The sequence below is a fragment of the Ochotona princeps genome, chromosome 13 (assembly GCF_030435755.1).
Source record: "Ochotona princeps isolate mOchPri1 chromosome 13, mOchPri1.hap1, whole genome shotgun sequence".
Lineage (NCBI taxonomy): Eukaryota > Metazoa > Chordata > Mammalia > Lagomorpha > Ochotonidae > Ochotona > Ochotona princeps.
Genome location: NC_080844.1, coordinates 13,826,660 through 13,845,248, shown reverse-complemented (window position 1 = coordinate 13,845,248; position 18,589 = coordinate 13,826,660). Strand labels below are relative to the sequence as shown.

At 42.8% G+C, this 18,589-nt stretch overlaps 1 protein-coding gene across 13 annotated transcripts in view; it reads right to left on the bottom strand.

Moving 5' to 3' along the window:
* Nucleotides 1-18,589, bottom strand: part of CPEB3 (cytoplasmic polyadenylation element binding protein 3) — a 214,996-nt gene that overhangs the window by 169,397 nt on the left and 27,010 nt on the right. For 11 of the 13 annotated variants that reach the window (XR_009246476.1, XM_058671353.1, XM_058671352.1 and 8 more), the window contains exon 2: nt 5,260-6,272. Coding sequence is in view for 12 of the 13 variants with exons in the window: in XM_058671353.1 (XP_058527336.1) it covers nt 5,260-6,261 (1,002 nt within the window). In the remaining variant the exon portion in view is untranslated. Of the gene's footprint in view, nt 1-5,259; nt 6,273-6,484; nt 6,608-9,040; nt 9,187-18,589 lie in introns of those variants that run through there. The other 2 variants (XM_058671350.1, XM_058671349.1) reach the window with 2 other exon arrangements.

The following is an 18,589-nucleotide window of genomic DNA, read 5'->3' as shown; positions in this document are numbered from 1 at the left end:
TGACGAAAGTCTATACAGAGAAGTACATCCAGCTCTCTAGAATATACCAGTAAACAATTAGATGAAATGCCCTTCAATGCTCTTCCACTCCTCCTGGACACATCTTTTTAATCTCTCACTACTTTAAAATGTCTTCAGCTAGAGTCTAACTCTGGACTACTGAAATATCAACAGTATTTCCTCTATTAAACTCTCACTCTGACATTAGGCAGTCATCCAAGAGCCATAACACTCTCTCTGTAACAGCTTCTAATTTTCAGAAAATTCTGTTCCCGCTAACTGCTAAAGCAATACCAAAAGCCAGCCAGGCATGCTGCCCACTCCCTGCCACCACTGCCCTTCCATTGTAGCAGACCAGCAGAAAGAATCCCTGGAGAAGTGGCCTGACTTCTGAATACCAATGACAGAGCTATGCTTTGCCTAGAGTCTTCCTCCTTCAAGAACCATGGCTGTCCATTACCATATGTCCCCTTTCATCTAGCTCTTTCCTCTGTAAAATCCACACAGTTTAAGCAATCTTTCAATAGTACAGCTGTTTACTTCCTTAAGTCAAATCTTTTGATATGCACTGATCAAAACAGTAGGAAAATCACAAGAGACACAACCAGTTCCAACTGAACAATCATTATGCCTCACGCAGCCCTTCAAAGCAAAACAGGCAAACTAGTGGAGAACGCTGTGTAAACAGAAAATTCTTTCTCAGAGGATATATAAAAACACTACATTTTCAAGATTGTGCTTTCATTATCAAAAGACTGCAAGACTGTTAAAAGTTTACATAGAGCTAACCACTTATCAACATACAGTTTTAAAGTACACAGTCTGAATTAATAAATTAATGTGCTCAGTAGCATACAAAACCCAGTATTTCCTAACCAATTCCTCTTTTAAATAGAATATAGATAATGTGGCTTGGCTGCATTCACATCAATCATGCCATAATAGTTTCTGAAACAGTCTGTGGGGTTGGGTGGACTTTAAGTGGTTTTGCATTAGAGCAGTAGTTAAGAGACCAACTAGAAAAGAAACTTTGTTTTAAATGCAGGTCATACCATCCTTATTCAAAACATGCAAAAACTAGACATTTTGTATTACTTGGAGAAAATATCTTTTAAAAAAATACAACTTAGTTGAGAAATATTGGTGTTCCTTAAAAATTTTCAGAGTAGGCATATTTATTTTTAATATCATTTATACCCTTCTCAATGCATTTACTAATTTTTCTTCTGTTATTGATAATCTGCTGCCAAACTTAACAAGTTACATTTAACTAGATTTACACCAGCAGATGTAAAATTTTCTATAATAACTTTTAACTTGGGATGGAAGAAAAGGAGAGTGATAAAGGCAAAGATGTAGAGACAAAGCAGAATCTGCATTTTTCAAAAAAAAATACAATGAATATTCAAAAACAGGTCATCTAAAAGCAGAAAAATATTGACAACTCTTGAGTCTAAATGGTGGTATACATATGGTCACTGTATATTCCTGTTTCTGCAAATACAAAAATTCTTTTGAAGCACAATTTCCAGACTAGCTCATAGATTCTTCCGTATCTACTCCACTATTAACTGGTGCTATACTGGCAGTAGAGCTAAGGGGGTAGGAGCTGGTGGCTTTGGAGGCAGATCGCTTGGGGGTGAAATCTCAGTTTAGCCACTTACTGGCTGTGTGTCAATTGCACCGACCTTTAGCTGCTTTGTCAGAATGAGAGGATAGTCACAGCCCTCTACCTCAAAGGAGCTCCAACAAAAGACTGCACTTAAAATGCTTAGCACAAGGCCTAGCCCCCATAGTAAATGTTGGATTATCATGTCTTTACAGTGACCAGAGGCCATGCTGCTGAGGCTTCTATCAGATATGCCAAAGGAAAAATGGTGTCACAGTAAAGTATGGGGATATTTAGGGTGCAACCGTAGTACAAGCTGGTGATCCATCCTATGATTAACTCTGCACAATCCTGAGGATACAGGAAAAAAAAAAGCGACATCACATACAAGTTTGGGAATATTCATTCAAGTTGCATTGCATGAAAAATCATTACCCCACACTCACATCAGGTCACTATCAGAATAAAAACTGTACCCTAAGAGTTATGGGAACATTACTACAAACCAAGTACTACTGTGTTAAGCACTTTATGTGCAGTTTCACATTTGAATTTGCATGCGCAGAGCCAGGAAGTTTGTGGACCCTATTTATTTATACAAATGAAGTGACTTTTAGTTACAAGTAATCCGGGAGGGAACAACGACGCCAACCCAGGGGAGCCAATCAAGCTTAGCAGAAAAGGGCAGCACGTATTAGTTTGAAAAACCACCTTCAAATCGTTACTGCTTTTACAATATAAACCACATAAATAAAGCTCAAAAAACATCTATGTTGGTAGGCAAAGGCAAAAGAGAATGAAGAAATGTTGTGGCGGAGGCATGCATTTTTAAAAAACATCAAAATGCATTACAGGAGATCACTGTTAGCAAGCGAGTATTCTACTAAATAAACTTCAGTTTGAAGAAAAATAAATTTGAAGGAGAAAGCCCTATGCCTGCAAAATTGTAAATGGGAAATACACACACACACACACACATATAGAAAATTCTGCACACAAGATGTAAGGTGTTTTGTTTTAAAAACATTTGATAGTCATTAACATAAATCACAATGAAGTCACATATTCCAAGCCAAATTATTTCTCTGGTTATAATATTGCTGCAAAAACTGTCCATTTTAAGAAAGAAAAAGAACTGAGACAAAGTGCATGTAATTCTTCCTGAGGTTAAATAAACAACACTCATTTTTCAATCAAATCCCTTCTCAAACAAATCTTTCGGCCATTTTTACCTACTCAGTAACACCATCAAGACTAAAAAGAGGGCCTGGGACAATAGCGCAGCGGTTAAAGTCTTCGCCTTGCACATGCCAGGATCCCATACGGTCACTAGTTCTAATCCCGGCTGCCCCGCTTCCCATCCAGCTCCCTGCTTGTGGCCTGGGACAGCAGTTGTGGACGGCCCAAAGCCTTGGGACCCTCCACCCACGTGGGAGTCTCAGAAGAGCTCCTGGCTCCTGGCTTCAGATTGGCACAGCTCCAGCCATTACGGCTCACTTGGGGAGTGAACTATCGGACGGAAGATCTTCCTCTCTGTCTCTCCTCCTCTGTGTATATCTGCCTTTCTAATAAAAATAAACCTTAAAAAAAAAAAAGACTAAAAAGAGACCAAATTCAACGCAACCCATTTGGTTTTTATTAGCACTACTGGCAAATAGTTTGCTGAGGAACAACTGGCAAGCCCCCACACGACTAGTCAATGTCAGGCCTAGAGAAATTTCATGCATTTAAGTATCTCCTGATCCCATTAAATATCTCCAATCTCCCATTTCAGGAGACAAATAAATCAAAGGCTGACATACTCAGACTCAGCTCCTAGAAAAATAATTAGATCTGTCCACACTATCAGTTCCCAAACTCCAAACCTCCCTGTAAGATCTTAGTTTATCCCTTAATTCTGGATATAGGTAGGGAGTGTCAGAATAAAAGCAGACTTCGGGCCTCTTCTACAAATGCAGCCTGCCTGAGCTACACACTCCAAAAGCCGACACATTAATTCTGGAAAGCAGGTTTCTTCTTTATCAACCATCTTGCAGCGTCTCCTCATTTTATCAAAATAAGATGTTTGCTTTAATATTAAATTTCCAGGCCCGAAGAACCCCTGTGAACATTTAATAAGATCCTCTCAAGGAAAACTCATCAAATACACAACTTGATGATTCCTGAACACCCCCCTGAACTCTCCAGAATTAAATGCCTCTTCTAATCTAGAATCTAGCTCTTTTCAGTAACTCCATGCCCTCCTGTATGGATGGCAGCCATTCCAGACATTCAGCAACAAAATGAAGGTTCCAGTTACACCTGACACGTGGCCAGACCAGTTCTGTCAAATGGTCAGTTCTGCCATCTTCCTGTGCCACTCCAAGGATTTCCATTTGGTTTTTCCTGACCACCCAAACTGGGCTTTGTCTGAAGCCTTCCCCTCTCTTTCCTTTCCCTTCCTTTTTCAATGGAGTCTAAAAGCTTGGAGCCAAATCAATTTTTAAGAAAAGGATAAGTATTTGCTGGACAGCCAAAACTCCCAGTGAACACATATCCTCACCACCACTGTCCAACAACCTCTGATGTCCAGAACCCTGTCAGATACTGTGGCTGTGGACGATATTCGAAAACAAGAACAGAAATAAGGACAGTATCCACTCAATCTTGTTGTCTGAGGTACTTCCTGAGGTTTTTCAGTGGCATTTCACACAGACACGAGACTCATTTTTCATTAAAGTTGCAAGACTTTCACTTTGCGTAGTTTCAAATGGTGTAATTGATCTGCATTGTCTTCTTGAATAACCCCACTGCTGAAGGACACTGCAGCTTTAAATATTTCAGTGTTAGTTAGCAAACAGACTCCATTGCAACATGGCTCTGAAGGTCGTGTCCTATTGTCTCTTTCCTCTGAGAAAAAAAATACTCTTTTTTTTCTAGGCAACATGGAAGGAGTTGCCCTAGAATTTCTATTCTCCCACCTCCTTCACTTACAGAGCTCTGGGTGTTTATTGGAATCTCACACTTATAATTTTCCCGGCAGGAGCAATATGCTGATTGTTATTAATGATTCCAGCACCTTAGTGAGACATAAACACATGTGTTCACATTAGTTTAATTGAGCATATGCAACTGTCTGAAACAGCACCACTGAAGGGCGGTTAACCTCTGTAAGAGTCAGGCCTTGGTGGTTTGGGTGTGGACAGCTTTCAGGCTGCACCCTGAGCCTGGATTGCATAACCTGAAGTGTGCAGCTACTTAAAATGACAGGAATCTAAGTCTACTCATCCTAGCACTATGCAGGCATTCTGCCATCCACTTGCAGCTTGCATTGTCAAAGAAGGTCAAAATAAAAGGCACGGGCACGATGAAGAAGAAAATAAGTGGAAAGAAAAGGCCCCGTTCTATCCTGATGATAGAGTGCATAAATAGGATTCCATACGCAGCCACAGTGTTCTCCTAACCTCATCCTGGCGAGCAGAACAGCCCCAGTGACCTGGAGGCTATGGCAGAAGGCCTGGGAGCTGGGCTCTGCTACCCTTTCTAAAGACAAACAAACGAAACAATCTACCCAAAACAAAAAACAGGTGGACGCTTAAAAGGCAGGGGGGGGGGGAGGTTCAAAGGATCAAGGTAGGAGAAAGGTGTGGGCAGGTGCACCGGAGCATTACCTGAAATGGCAACAGATTGTTACCATTATCGGTCCTGAAAGCATTATCCTCCATCCAGGATTTGGAGGTGAGTGGGGCCGCGCGAGGGAACTTGGGCGGTGCGATGACATTGCTGGAGAAGGGCTTTTTGAGCGGCGAGATGGGGTTGAGCGGGGAAGGCACCCCGACGCCCACGCCCACGCCCACGCCGACCGCCCGGCGAGGGTCCCGGCCAGCCTGCAGGCCGCCCCAGGGGTTGGATGGCGCACTCCAGGCGGCGTTCACGCTTTGGTGCGTGCTCCAGCTGGATGAGGCCGAAGAGGCGGCGGCGGCGGCGGCGGCAGCCGCGACGGCCGAAGACGAGGACGGCTTGCTGGTCATGATGGGCTGGTGGCCGTACGCCGCGGCGGCGCTCCTCTGCGCATAGGGCGCCTGGCTCGGGCTGGCTGGCGACCGGCGCTGCTGCGGGGGCTGCGCCTGCTGGGGTTGCGCCGGCTGCGCGGGCTGCGGTGCGGGCGGAGGCGGCTGCTGGTGGTGCTGGGTCTGCGCCAGGCCGATCTGCGGGGAGAAGGTGCCTCCGAAGACTGGGTTGACGTGGTGCGGGAAGTTCTGGAAGAGCATGGTCCCGTTGACCGGGGTGATCCCCTGGAAGAAGCTGTCCTCCACCGCGTTCGTGGTGCCCGTGGACCAAGTACTGCCGAAGGAAGGCGACAGGGACGCGCCGGGTGCCGCGGGCTCCTGAGGCGGCGGTGGCGGCGGCTGCTGAGGGGGCTGATGGAAACTCAAGCCCGGCAGGAGCGGCGATTCCATCTGCATCTTGTCCGGGCCGTTCGGGGCCTGCGGGGCCGTGGCAGGACTCAGGGCCGGCACTGCGCTGCTGTCCTCTGGCTTGGGGGTCTCAGAGGAGAGGGGCGTGGACGCGGCTTCGGCTGCGCTGGGCTCGGGCTGGGGCTGCTGCTGCTGCCGCTGTTGCTGGGGCTGGGGCTGGGTTTTGCTTTTGTCCATCAGTAAATCATCCTGCATGGTTTGCGCAGCTGAAACGGAAAAAAAGAGAGAGAGAGATGCGTTATTGGCAAAGTGACCATTAAAGCCCCTCGCTGAAACGGGTGGGTGTTTCACTTGCGAAAATCCAGTGCTAGTAGCCAATTGCAATGCAAATCCATAATCTCCCATTTAGAAGAACAGGTCGGGCTGGGGGAGGGAGGCTTGCGCAAAGTCTCTAAAAATACTGTGAGAGCGTCTTCACCCTTTCTGGTGTCTCGATTCCTTTTCTGTATGAGTGAGAGATATGCTTATAAGACAGAAAGACAGCAATTTCGCCACGTCTCTTTTTCCCTTCACCGGAACTCAGAGCGTTCAGCCTGCAATGAGAAACTGATTCTGGTTCCTGTTTTTTCCCAAGCACCACCCTCCCTGAGTTATTTGCATACGTCAATAAATACTGCTGCGTCCTTCAGCAAGGTTAAAAAAGACACGGCACACACGACCCTTTCTTCTCCTTTCCCCAGCTCCAGTACTAAAAACCCAGCAGCCTCGTGCCTCTTGATGAGCAAGCTGCCTCCCTGCATTTCTAATTGCTTCATTTAGCTACAGCGAGCCACGAGGGAGGAAATCCTGGGCATTTGTTAGAAGGACTCAGCTGCACAATCACTCTCCGGCCTCTCAGTAGCTGCAGCTACTCCATTTTGTTAGAAGACATTTAAAACCATCGCCTTTTTAAGGAAGTAAAAACGTACTGAAACGTTTGGGAATGCCTGCGTTTCGATACGCTTAAGGACTATAGTTTTCCCACGTATCCTCCAATTTCCTTGTCTCCAGTTCTGCTGCACACGAGATTTCTTGGCACCTCAGTGCTTCAGGTCTCAACAGGAGCCTGAGAATTTCTCTGCAGAGTGGAGAAATGCTTCTGGTTGGATTTGAGGTGAGAGAGCGAGAGCGCGAGAGCAGGCAAGAGAGAGAGAGAGAGAGAGAGAGAGAGAGAGAGAGAGAGAGGAGCCGTGAGACGGGGTGGGGGTGGGGCTTTTTAACACTCCCTTCGGATTTATGTAGACAGTCAAGTTAATTGTAAGGTTGCCAGATTTTCATTTTTTAAAAAAATTCTTGCTGCTTTGGTCACAAGATTTTGGCAAATTTAGAATCTGTTCTCTTATCACTAGTATTAGCAGTGAAAGAGTATGGTTTGAAGACCCTGAATTACCATATGCTAGCAAACACGTTATAAATAGTGGAATACAAAGTCCCAAATCCTCACACATTGTAATTATAGTGCTTCATTTGGTGATTTAAGGAGTGGATGGTATTTTCCATTTCACAAAGAAGGACTACATTAGCTGCTGTCCTACACCTTGCTTCCCTATTCACGAAGGAAAACAGTAACCATTCAAAACCAGATTTCCATATATGTAGTTAGCACTGGGTTGCCTGTTCCTTAGACCATGTTGATTGATTTAAATATACAAATATTACAGTGCTGAGACCCTGAAAACAAACATTTTCAAATATTAAAGGAGCATATGACCCAACACGTAATTATTTTTAGATGATGATTCAATATAATTGCAACAAAGTTATTAATATATTTAATGCAGTTACTTAATTAACTTGGAGAAGCATCTTCCTCAGAACACTTATGAAGGGGTATTCACATACACACAGGGGGCTTCCCTTTGGACATCCTCATAATAACAACTACTGTAAAATAAATGTATTGGAAAATGGAGGTTTTACTGCTCTTAACTACTAAGCAAATAATGTCAGACCAATATATGGGATTCAAAGTAGCCCTACTATTTTATTAAAGACTATCAATAAAATGGCTGGTAGCTTTCATTTCAAAGTTTCATACACAAAATAGTAGTCTCAAGGAAATGTCTCCCAGCTACCTTACTCTCCCTCATGCCCCTGCTTTCCACCCCCGGGGGGGGGGGAAACACCCACCCCTAATATACACATCAAAACTTGCCACACACCATCAATAAAACCTGCCAAATGTTGCTTTTATGTGCCTTAGTTCTCCTGGTCTAAAACAATGGCTTTGACCAGTATTGTAAAATACAACACAAAGAGGCAAGCAAGGCTTGGATTCAAATAGCACAAAGTTAACACTGCTGCAAAGAAGATGGTCATAGATGTTTTCATGCTTGGTTTAAATACTGCTGCAGTAAACCAATATAATCTAGGATTTGAGTCATTTCTAGTGAACTAAATTGTCTTTAACAATAGCCCTATCATCATGGCTGAAATATGCATTTAATTATAATTTTAATATCACTCAGCTTTTCCGGTGGCTAGAATCGATGCTTTTTGTTAATGCTGTCAGTTTAAAATACATGCTCTTGGTGGAAAAATTAATGTCATACTGTAGGGGGAAAAAAAGCCAAAAAAGTAATCTGGACTCAGAATATTTTGTAATGGCTATAATTAATATTAACATATTCACTGAATTTTTAAAATGTTAAACCAAGCACCCATTTCTCTTCTCAATACCCCTTAAAGATACAAATTTCACTTTCTGCAAAAAATTCACTCTGTCAAGGTCAAGACCCACCTTTAATAAATAAGAGCCTTTTAAGCTAAAGATAAGCAGTGAATCAGGATAAAATCTACAACATTAATATACAATGCCTGTCGATAACAGCCTCAGTAATTAGTTTGCTTTTGTGTTTTGTCTTTTCTTTTTTGCTTATTTACAGCAAAGTCTGAGAAATAGATACCTCCTTCCCCTCCCCCGCCACACACACAATAGATCTTTTTTTACATGCAATAACCCACTTTCAATTAACAAATTCTTACTAACAATTACCTTTGTGTGTCCAGTTTTTAAGGATCGATCAGATTAAAAAGTGTACAATATTTATTTTCTTCTTTCGGGCTGATTATGTGACCGCTCTGGCAAAAGCACTTTGACAACTGTAAGAAGAGAGGGCATGCGCACACAGGGAACTGTGGGGGCTGAAGTCCTTCACGAGGTACTCTGCCTGACTGGAGCACGTTCAGCTAGCAAAGGAGGAAGCCTCGCAAACACAGACTCTACGGGGAAGGGATTGTTCCCGGATTATATCATATCCTCCTAACCAATCTAAATCAAAAGTTCATGAAATGAAATAGGAGAGCAGTAAATTAGTTTGTCAATTTGATTTAGGAGGCTAGGTTAAAAGAGAAACTAGATTTGGGATTCAGAATAGATACATCCAGCAGAGCTACCTTAAATGGTGTTAAATGGTAATGACTGGGTGGCCAGCAGTAGGAAGCCAACTAGAGAGAGAGACTGGGGTGGAGAGGTATTGCTAGGGAGGAGAATCTAGATGGCAACAATATAAATTTAGAATGATCATATTTTTAAAAAAATACTTGTAATGCAGAACAAAAAATGCTTGCACATCAAATGTGTTCTTAACCTTGAAGGTCAGGTAAAAATAAGTTTTATGCACAAATTTTTTACATCTTATCCACCAAATCTTCTGTGTACTTGTGAAGGAGGTGCGCAAAATTTATTTTAAACCTGATATGCTCTGAATCAAGTCACCTTACTATTACTAATCAAATTATAGTTTACTTTGCATTAATCTTAAAATGTTTCAACTCTTTATTTGAGATGAATTTTTATAGTAAAATACTAATTGCTCAGATATTTAAAAATGAATATTTCCTGTTTCATTGTATGGGATGGTAATGTCGTCATTCAAAATAAAAAGTAGATAATGCTTACTTTTTTTTCCTATTTTAACCCCAATTATGGATTTACAGTATATTAACATCAACTCTTAGTATCCATAGCTTCTGAGAGCAATAGTTCAAGTTGCTCACATAGGCAAAAGATAATATTTCTTACAGGATTTGGTTCAGTGCCATTCACCCAAGGGGTTCAGAGTAAATGTCAGCTGATGACTACACTGATTGAACTTGGAATAGAAAATGTTGGACATCATTTAAATTCTTTTAATTTTCTATTTCCCCTTTTCAGCAATTAGAACTGAAGTATTGCCAGAGACCACTAATTGGCAGCATTTAGTAGACTTTGTTTCTAGTTATTTCTAAGGAAAAAAACAAAACCAATAATTTAAGAAAAAGAATCATTTTGAATAAATCTGCCAAAAGCTCTTGTGACATAATCAAGTGTTTGCTTATTCCTACTGTGATTTTAGCTTACATTCCCTGTTTTTCTCTCTTCCTCTGTCCTAACAAAAGCTTTACTTCTCACCATTTGTATTTCAGAGTCTGCAAGGATCAACTCAAGATTAATCTTCCTGAAGACTGCAAACCTACCAACTTCTACATTTTAAGTATTTTAAGTTAAAAATACTAAAGTTGCCTCATAAAATCCTTACAGCCTCAAAAAAAATTTCAAGATATTTAAAATTAATATGTGAAGGTTTTATCTGTACAACATTTTTAAGTGATTCAGGTGTGCTTCAAAGGGTTTACCTGGGTATTTATTTATCCACCTAATTCCCAGTGCAGCTCTACTAGAAATTCACACAATGAAAAGGAAACTTTGGTCCGAAAGCCTGATTAATAATAATAAATAATTAGCACTCTTTCTTTCTTTCCTAAAATGAGCATTCAAATCTAAGAAGAAAATGCCTGAAACATACATACCAAATTACACATACATGCCCAGCAAAAACAAGTTATTGGAGGACCCTCAACTAGCACAAAGCCCTTCTTTATTAAAATCATGTTTTTTTATTTAGCCTAAAAAGGAGCCACTTTCTAAAATTTTGTTTTTAGGTCACAGAGTATAATCATAATCCCCTTTTGAGCACTCATTAAAGGTTATAAAAATAGAGTTTTCAGAGTTAACTCATGGAGATTTCCATGGGTCAAATATATCTTCCTGGCTTTTCTTCCTTCTTTCTCTTCTTCACTTCTATTTCTAGCATGGTGTTTATGAGTCTAAGAATTTGGTGATTGCTCCATATATGCCTGCTGAGTAAATGGACAAATGGATGAATGAATAAAGCATGGTTTTTTTATTATCTACAACAATCAAGATTTGAGTAAGTATTAGATTATACTCCATTTAGAAGAGCAATTACTTTTCCATCAGCTGCAAAAATGGATATGAAGAGCAGTGGTAAATAGAAAACCATTTTGGCCCTTATGACGTTCAGTAGTATAGAGATCATTTTATTATCATCATGAAATAACATTCATTAAACACTAATTGAACAGGGAACTTTGTTCCCATATAAGAGTTCACAATCTAGTAAAGACATGCACCCCACCCCTCCACAGAAATTGCTTCTCCAAGGTCACAATACACATTGACCTAAGTCCAGTGGAATGTTTTATCAGTCTATCTTGCTTGACCTTGCAACAACACTGACTTCACTGGTCATACTTTTGGAACACACCTTTCCGCCTTTGCCTTCCTCACGCTCTCCAGTCCTTTCTCACATTTCTGTTTCCTATCATTTCCAGAGTCCCGTGGGGCTCCCTCCTAGGCCCTCTGCTCAACCCTCTGTGAGTACTTTCCCAACTGCAAAGACCAATCATATCTTACAGAGGACTATATTCCCATCACTGTGTCTAGCATATAATAAACAGGCATTCAGTAAATGTATATTGAATTAAACTACATTCATATGCAAAAGGTCAAGAATATCATAGAAATACACAGAAAAAAAAAACTAAAGAACTTACACTACCAGATAGCAATCTATTATGAAGCTTCAACAATTAATCTGTGGTTACTGGCACAAGAATAAGCAAATAGAACAGAAGTCAAGACACAGATCCATGTATACATGATTACTAGAATTATAAAAATGATATTGCACTGGTCAAAGAATAATGTTTTCAATAAAGAGTACAGACAATTTGATAACCATATGGAAAATAAAGTTTACCCTTATAACGCTACACATAAAAATCAATTCAACGGTGGAGGGGTTAGCTCAGCATTTTAAGACATCTGTTATACCCATGTCCCATATGAGGGTACCTGAGTTCATCCCTGCTCTAGCTCCTGACGCAGCTTTCTACGAATTCAGAAACCGGGAGGCAGCTGTGATGGCTCGAGTCATTGGGTCCCTGCCACCAGTGTGGAAGTTCTGGATTGAGCTTCCAACTCCCAGTTTTAGCCCAACCCAGTTCGGCTGTTGTGGGAATAGGGGGAATGAACAAAAGAGAAGGAGCACTCTGTCTCTTAAATAATAAATAAATGGAAATTCAAAAGATCAATTTCAAATGGCATCTAAGTTTAAATCTCAAGGGCAATTCATGAAACCTCTAAAATAACTCTAGGAGAGCATGTATGAAACTAGGATGAGTAACACTTAAACAGGTTACAAAACCAATACCAATAAAGGAAAATTTTTATAAGCCAATCTAAAACTATGGATTTAACAAAATATTAAAGTGTTAACGTAGAAAATGAGAGAAAACATATGCAAGATATCTTTCCAGGAAATGTCTTATAATCAGAACATACAAAAGACTATTAAAAATCAGTAACAGTTGACATCCCAAAGAAAAACGGGCAAGAGGATTTAGCAAAATATCAAAATACAATCAAATGACCTCAGAGCAACATGAAAAGGTGTTCTACCTTTCTAATCACACACACAAAAAAAGGCAAAATCAAACCAGAACTGCTACAGTTGAAAAAGACAGACAATCCCAAACATCAGTAAGAATGCAAAGCAACTTGTTCTCATATAATGCTGGTGGGAGCATAATTTCATCTCACAATGTAACTATATTGCAAAATCACTTAGCAGTATCTATTAAAACTAAACTTAGGGCTGAGTGTTGTGCAGCTAGTTAAGCTGCTGCTTACAATCCCAGTTTCCACACTGGAATTTTGGCTATTCCGTTTCTGACTCAGCTTCCTGCTAATCATCTGGGAAAGCAGCAGCTGATGACCCAGTCCTTCTGTTCTTGCCACCCATCTGGGAGATCTTGACAGAGTTCTGGGCTCCTGGTTTCGGCCTAGTCCAGTTCCAGCCTTTAAAGGCATTTGGAGAGTAAACAAGTAAACGGATAATCTCTCTCTCTCTCTCTCTCTTTCTGTTTTTTCCTTTTCATCACTTTGCTTTCATACAAATAAATCTCCTTAAAAAAAAAACCTCTACCCTGTGCCCAGTGTGGTAGCCTAGTGGCTAACGTCCTCACCTTGCATGTGCTAGCATCCCATGTGGGCACCAGTTCAAGTCCCGGATGCCCCGCTTCCCATCCAGCTCCGTGCTTGTGGCCTGGGAAAGCAGTCAAACATGGTCCAAAGCCTTGGAACCCCGCACCCACATGGGAGATCTGGAATAAGTTTCTGGCTCCTAGTTTCAGATCAGCTCAGCACTGGCCTTTGCGGCAACTTGGAGAGTGAATCAACAAATGGAAGATCTTCCTCTCTGTCTGTCCTCCTCTCTGTATATCAGACTTTCCAATAAAAGTAATTAGATCTTTAAAAATATTATATATACCCAATAGAAATACAAACATAATCAAAACACATGTTCAAAGCAGCAATATTCATAGGAGCCCAATGCTGGAAAAGCTCAAAAAAACTGACTACAATAAAATGAGCAAGTGACTTTGTAGGGGATTCATATCATTTAATATCAAAGACAATGAGTAGACACCAAGCCTACAGAAAATAGATGAATTGCATGACTACAATGCAGAGCAACAGAAGTCTGACACAAAAAAGTATATGATACGATTATATTTAAGTAAAATTCTAATAAAACTTATTTATGGCACTAGAAGTCAACATAGTAGTTACCCTTGCAAGAAAATAATGATTGGCAGGGGACATAAAAGGAGCCATCAGTGATGCTATTACACAGATATATTCAGTTTGCAAATCAGAAATCTAGACAGTGATAACTTGTGTACTTTTCTATGCGAAGCTATACTTCCACAGTTTAACAGAATACATAATTATAAACTGCCTGTTTCTTAACTGGAGTGTGTGTTTGGTGGTGGTTGTTTAGCTTCTTGAGCACTTCATAGATCCTGGATGGTAATCCTCTATCAGTTGCATAATCTGCAAATATTTTTCCCACCTATCAGTTGTTTGTTCACTTAATGGTTTTCTTCGCAGCACAGAGGCTTCTTAGCTTGATGTAATCCCGTCTGTCTCTTCTTGCTTTGTTTGTCCTTCTGCGGTCTTTTCCAAGAAGTATGCCAAGGCAAAGTTCTCCCAATGTTTTCTTCTAGTAATTTGATGGTATCAGGACACAGATTCAGATTACTGACCCATTTTGAGATGACCTTTGTATAAGGTGTAAGATAGGGGTCTTGGGGCCCGGCAGCGTGGCCCAGAGGCTAAAGTCCTCGCCTTGAAAGCCCCGGGATCCCATATGGGCGCCGGTTCTAATCCCGGCAGCTCCACTTCCCATCCAGCTCCCTGTTTGTGGCCTGGGAAAGCAGTTGAGGACGGCCCAAACATTTGGGACACTGCACCCGCGTGGGAGACCCGGAAGAGGTTCCAGGTTCCCGGCATCGGATTGGAGCGCACCGGCCCGTTGCGGCTCACGGCTCACTTGGGGAGTGAATCATCGGACGGAAGATCTTCCTCTCTGTCTCTCCTCCTCTGTGTATATCTGGCTGTAATAAAATGAATAAATCTTTAAAAAAAAAAAAAAGATAGGGGTCTCATTCCATACTAGTGATGTGGTGGTCCAATTTTCTCAGACAGCTGAAGAAACTGCCTTTTCTCCAGGGATTGATAACAACTTGTTTGTCAAAGATTAGTTGGTTGTGGGTCCATGGATTAATTTCTGGAGTTTCTATTATGTTTCATTGGTCTACACATGTATTTTTGTATCAATACTAGGAATTTTGGATATTATGTCCTATACTATCTATTAAATCTGGTATTGTGGCACCTTCAGCTTTGCTTTTGTTAGTTAAAAACTGCTTTAGCTATTCAGGATTTCTTATGCGTCTATATGAATTTTATGATCACTTTTCTAGATCTGAGAATGTCATTGGCATTTTTATTGGAATAACATTGACTGTAAAATGCTTTCGATAGTATAGATATTTTGATTAAATGAATTCTTCAATCCATAAACATTCAAGATTTTTCCATTTTTTGTGCCTTCTATTTTCTTCTTTAATGTTTTCTAATTTCCATCATAGGGATTCTTTTACCTCCTTGGTTAAATTTATTCCAAGATACTCAAATTTTCTGTAGTTATTGTAAATAAAACTTACAAGTTCTTTCTACGTCATGGCACTGTTTGTACATAAAAATGCTATTGATCTTTATGTGTTGATTTCATATCCTGTAACTTTACAAACTCATACTTTTATGAATCACAATAGTTTCTGCTTTTTCTAAAGATTTATTTCTTTTTATTACAAAGCCAAATATACAGAGAGAAGGAGAGACAGAGAAGAAGATCTTCCATTTGTTGATTCACTCCCCAAGCAGCGCAATGGCTGAAGCTGAGCCAATCTGAAGCCAGGAGCCTCTTTCGGGTCTCCCACACAGGTGCAGGGTCTCAAAGCTTTGGGCCATCCTCAACTGCTTTCCCAGGCCACACGCAGGGAGCTGAATGGGAAGTGAAGTAGCCAGAGTATGAACCAGTGCCCATATTGGGATCCTGGCACATGCAAGGTAAGGATTTAGTCACTGAGCCATAGCGCCAGGCCCCTCAATAACTTTTTTTTTTTAAATACCATTTACACAACTGAGAGGAAAGCATGTCCGTGTGGGCCTCTGATTAGGGTGCAGAGACTCAGGTATGGAGGAAGGTAGGTAGGACAAATATTTCAGTTTTGGTTTTTGTTCTCCTGTGTCCATAGGGGACGAGGGGCAGGCAGCCACTCCTTGCTGCCAAACTACATCAGTACCCTGCTGGCCTAGAGGAGCTGACCATCATGTCCCCTGTGTGCCTCTGGACATGCTATTCACTGCACAGACATCAGCAACCAAGGAGGCCCAGTCCCCATACATGCACTCCAAGGTTGGACAACACATCCTTTGATTTTCCCTATGGTCAGGGTCTGAGTCCAACAGTCCAATCAGGGAATCTCCCAAGAAATCTTGACTAGGGTGACCTCAGACTTGTCTCTGATGTGCACTAGCCAGTGCAGAGTCAGGTATGGTCTGTCACCCGCACCAGCCAATGCACATATCAGTGGACGCAGGCTCCCTGGTCAGTTCTACCTCAGTCCCATATGTCACATGAACTGATGGGTGTTGTGGCCCAGCCCAATCACCTGCCACAAACCTGATTCTTAGGCATACTAGTGTCATAGCCTAGTACCCAATTATCCTCACCAGGCCCACCCCAGCCCCAGTTTTGTCCATATTAGCCTCTGTTGTGGCCTAGTCTGGCCCCACCCACATACCATCTAACTCTCGTGCACACCCATGGGTACTGCAGCTTAGTTTAGCCTGACCTGCCCCCAGATCCAGCCCACATGTATGCTGAGGGGTGACAGCATTTCGTCCAGCTTGACCCACCCCCCCAGTCCTAGTTCTCATACTCACCTAGCTGGGGTGTGCCCACCAGGTTAGTCTGCAGTACCCATTTTTGAGTCCTAGGACTAGGGACTGGCCATGTTATTCTGGGTAGCTAAACCTGACAGCACATATGAGATCTGCTGCTGGGGGCAGGTCTGGTAGGGGAGTTTGGGGAACTCCCCTGGTAGGCACAACTCTCATTGCTGAGTATGAGAGCCACAGACTGCAGCAGGCTAGACCAGGCTGAACTGCAGCAACCATTAGCATATATGTGAGCTGGGTCTGGGGTTGGGCTGGGCAGGGTCAAACCAAAGTGCAAACTGGCATGAGTGAGAGCCAGGACAGAGTACAGGTTAGGTGGACTGCATTTACATGAGGGCTGATGGTGGGCTAGGCTAAGCTAGGCTATTGTAGGCACTAACTATAGCTAGGACTGGGGGCAGGCTGGGCTGAGCCAGGCTGTAGCACTAGCTGGCAAATGCCAGGATTTAGTGTAAGTCATGTTAGGATGGACCACAGTACCACCTGGCAGGCTCAAATCCATGGTTGGGAGTATTCTGGTAGGGGAACTTCAGGGACTTCCCTGATAAGCTGCCACTTCCATGGGTGAGTGTGAGACCTGGGTCTGGGGGTGGACCAGCCTGGAGACAGGCCAGAATGAGCTAGGCTGCTGCACTTGCTGGTGTACACACAGCCAAAACAAATGTAGGCCAGCTGGGCTAGGCCACAGCACCCCCTGGCATGTGCCAGGACTGGGAGTAAGTGAGGTCCAGCTCTCACCAATGGTGATACAGCCTAGCATTGCCTGACGCACACCCATTCTGGCCTTCACAAGTACCAGCAGATGCTGGCGCTTAGCCTAGTCTGATCTAACCACCCCCCCGGCCCAGCCCACACATATACTCATAGGTGCTATAGCCTTGCCCAGCCTGATCTACCCTCAGCCATGGCTCTCACATTCTCTAGTGGGAACTGCAGCCCAGGAGTAGAATCCCCAGAGTGCCCCTACCAGGCCAGTTCCCAGCCCCTATTCTTGCATGTGCTGGCAGGTACTTCAACTCAGCCTGGCATGGCCCAGCTGCAGTCTCAGCTTTCAGTGGTAGGTGTTGCAGTGCAGTCCAGCCAGGCATGGCTCTCATCCTGTCCTGGCTCTCATGCATGTCAGCAGGTGCTAAAACCTGGTCCAGCCTGGTCTGTCCCCTGACCTGGCCCACACAAATGCTAATGAATGCTACAGAACTGCCTAGACTGGCCTGTCTCCAGCCTTGGTTCTTGTGTTTCCCAGCAGGAGCTATGGCCCAGCAGGGGAGTTTCCCAAGATCCCCTACCTGGTAAGCTTCCAGACCCAGACCTTATGCATGCCAGAGGGGACAGTGGCAATGGTTGGCATGGCCTGCCCTAGTCCCAGGCCTTGCATGTTCTGGCAGGTGATAATCCTGGCCCTGCCCAGCCTTCTCCCAGTGCCAGCCTCCCATGAATGTCAGGTAGGTTTCTGTCAGATGAATTCTGTGGTCCAGCCTGGCCCAGCCTGTCACCACTCCCAGCTTTCTGTGCAAACTGACAGGCTGTCTAAACAGAGCTGTCTATCCTAGCTTTACTTCTCCAGCTAACTGCAACCCCTTTCCAAATTTACTACACTGTAGCTTCTACTTTAATAATCCCAATAAAATTATTATTTAAAGATTTACTTTTTATTAAAAAGTCAGATATACAGAGAGGAGGAGAGACAGAGAGGAAGATCTTCCGTCTACTAATTCATTCCCCAAATGGCTGCAATGGCCAGAGCTGAGCTGATCTGAAACCAGGAGCCAGGAGCCAGGAGCCTCTTCTGAGTTTCCCATGCGGGTGCAGGGTCGCAATGCTTTGGGCCATCCTCAATTGCTTTCCCAGGCCACAAGCAGGGAGCTGGATGGGAAGCGGGGCTGCCAG